The 2,354-nt window shown below is 31.6% G+C and overlaps 1 protein-coding gene across 1 annotated transcript in view; it reads right to left on the bottom strand.

Annotated features, from left to right (window-relative positions):
- Positions 1-2,354, bottom strand: part of LOC106474129 (neurobeachin-like) — a gene marked incomplete at both ends in the record, with an annotated part of 39,154 nt that overhangs the window by 6,217 nt on the left and 30,583 nt on the right. The window contains one exon of the mRNA XM_013934820.1: positions 1,038-1,127. Within this exon, the coding sequence (XP_013790274.1) occupies positions 1,038-1,127 (90 nt within the window). The remainder of the gene's footprint in view (positions 1-1,037; positions 1,128-2,354) is intronic.

Genomic DNA, 2,354 nt, shown 5'->3' with positions numbered 1-2,354 from the left:
GCAAGGTACATGAAGGTTTAGTTAGTTTACGAGATCGACAAGAGTTTTAAACAGCAAGGTAAATGAAGGTTTAGTTAGTTTCTGAGTTAGACAAGTGCTTTATACAGTGAGGTACTTAAATGTTTAGCTATTTTATGAGATTGACAAGTGTTTTATAGAGCAAGGTACTTGAATGTTTAGTTCATTTCTGAGTTACAAAAGTGTTTTATACAGTGAGGTACTTAAATGTTCAGTTATTTTATGAGGTTCAATTACCTCACTGTATAAAGAACTTGTCTAACTCAGAAACTAACTAAACCTTCATTTACCTTGCTGTATAAAACTCTTGTCAATCTTGTAAACTAACTAAACATTCAATTACCTCACTGTATAAAGCACTTGTCGATCTCGTAAACTAACTAAACCTTCATGTACCTTGCTGTATAAAACATTTCTCATTCTCATAAACTAACTAAACATTCAAGTACCTTGCTCTATAAAACACTTGTCAATTGTTTACTTAGTTTCCGAGTTACACAATTGTTTTACACAGTGAGTTACTTCAATTTTTTGTTAGTTTCTGAGTTAGACAAGTGTTTTATAGAGCAAGGTAGCGGAATGTTTAGTTAGTGTCTGAGCTAGGCAAGTGTTTTATACAGCAAGGTACTTGAATGTTTAGTTAGTTTCCGAGTTAGACAAGTGTTTTATAGAGGAAGGTACTTGAATGTTTAGTGAGTTTATAATTTAGACAAGTGTAGTTTTAAGTTAGTGTGGGTTTTCAAGTATCAATGTTTATAAATTGATCCAATGGGATGAGTATATATGAAAACCATACTCACAAAGTGTGGCTGAGTTTCAAGTTTCACGTGGATTGTTTATAAATTTGTACATATGAAGACAATACTTGCAATGTGTGCGTGTGTGTGGCTGAGCTCCAAGTTTCTTGTGGAACGTTTATAAATTATTAAATATGAAGACAATATTTATGGAGAATGCAGTTCTGAGGTTTAGTATGGAATGCTTATGAAATAATGGAAGTGATAAAAAAAAAGACTTACAATATGCATGGCTGAGCTCCGAGGAGGATGTGGTTCCATCAGGAGAGGAGAGGGTGTCTGACCAAAACTTCTTATCTGATTTTCAATAGCCTAAGAAAAAACAGCTTGTTGACAATGGTAAATAATCATAAAATCTACAATTGGTTAATAAAATGTAATTATAATATTTTACAACGAATCAAGGAAGAAAAGATAAGTGAAGTTGTAAAGAAGGAGAAAAAGTGTTATTAAACATTTTCAGATGGAAAGCTTACGCTTTAAGTTACAAGAGCATTCTGAACTTTAACAGATTATATCATCACAATTAATCTAAAGTGTTCTTATGAGATAATTTTCATGAAATCTATCTGCAAAATACATTTACAGGTTTCCTCATAGTCATTCACAAATTCACATGCATTACTTACACTGTGGTGAAAAAAAAATTGTACAATCTATCTTATAATCCGTATGAAGTTAAACTTCTGTTTTTTATTACCCAGCAGATGTAATTACAGAGGTACTTTCAGAAACCTCTTATTTTTAATCTCTTATGACTTGCCCGAGATAACTCAGATACCCTCCATGTTTCAGAAAATATTTGACAGAGTTAATTCAAGTAAACCATTTCTCAAAATACTTTTAATACTTTGCCTAAATTTATTTCCTTGTTATGATTTATTAGTCATAGCTCACTAGTAGCCATAGAAATATTATCTGAGTGGATCTCTTTCATATTTATTTTAAGTTATGCATAAAAACATCGGAGAAAAGCATTCCTATTCTTTACTGTAGTTTCATTGAAATAGTGTATATCACTCAGAAATCTAGATGTGTACCATTTATTTATTTATTTAGTGCACGTTTTGTAGAAATATAATAACTGATCATAAAATAACTCTGGTTTCATTAATATATAAATATAGGGCTATCAAGAACATCTGACACTGAAGAGGTTAGCAAACTTGATTTACTGCTATGTAATCAAAAACACCTTAAGTGTGAAAAAAAAACGTGCAGCCAAACTTTAGGCATGATGGTGTGTAAATTTAAATACACGGTCTAACTAGCTAATGAATGAATATTTGCTGTTAAATACTTATCAATGCTATAAGTGTAACTACCAGTTTGGCTGCCAATATTGATTTCATTCCTTTAAGTCTCACACTCAGTCCTTTCTTGGCTGCACCTTTTTTTCATAACTAAGGTGTTTTTGATTAGATACCATACCAACAAACCACAGCAAGTAAGAAAGTCACACTCGATAATAACCAACATTAGCATTCAGATCGCAACCCTGTTATTCTTAACAGATCTTTACTTTACTAAATGAACCAG

Source organism: Limulus polyphemus, unplaced genomic scaffold (genome assembly GCF_000517525.1).
Source record: "Limulus polyphemus unplaced genomic scaffold, Limulus_polyphemus-2.1.2 Scaffold6857, whole genome shotgun sequence".
Lineage (NCBI taxonomy): Eukaryota > Metazoa > Arthropoda > Merostomata > Xiphosura > Limulidae > Limulus > Limulus polyphemus.
This window is presented reverse-complemented; position numbering and strand designations above follow the sequence as displayed.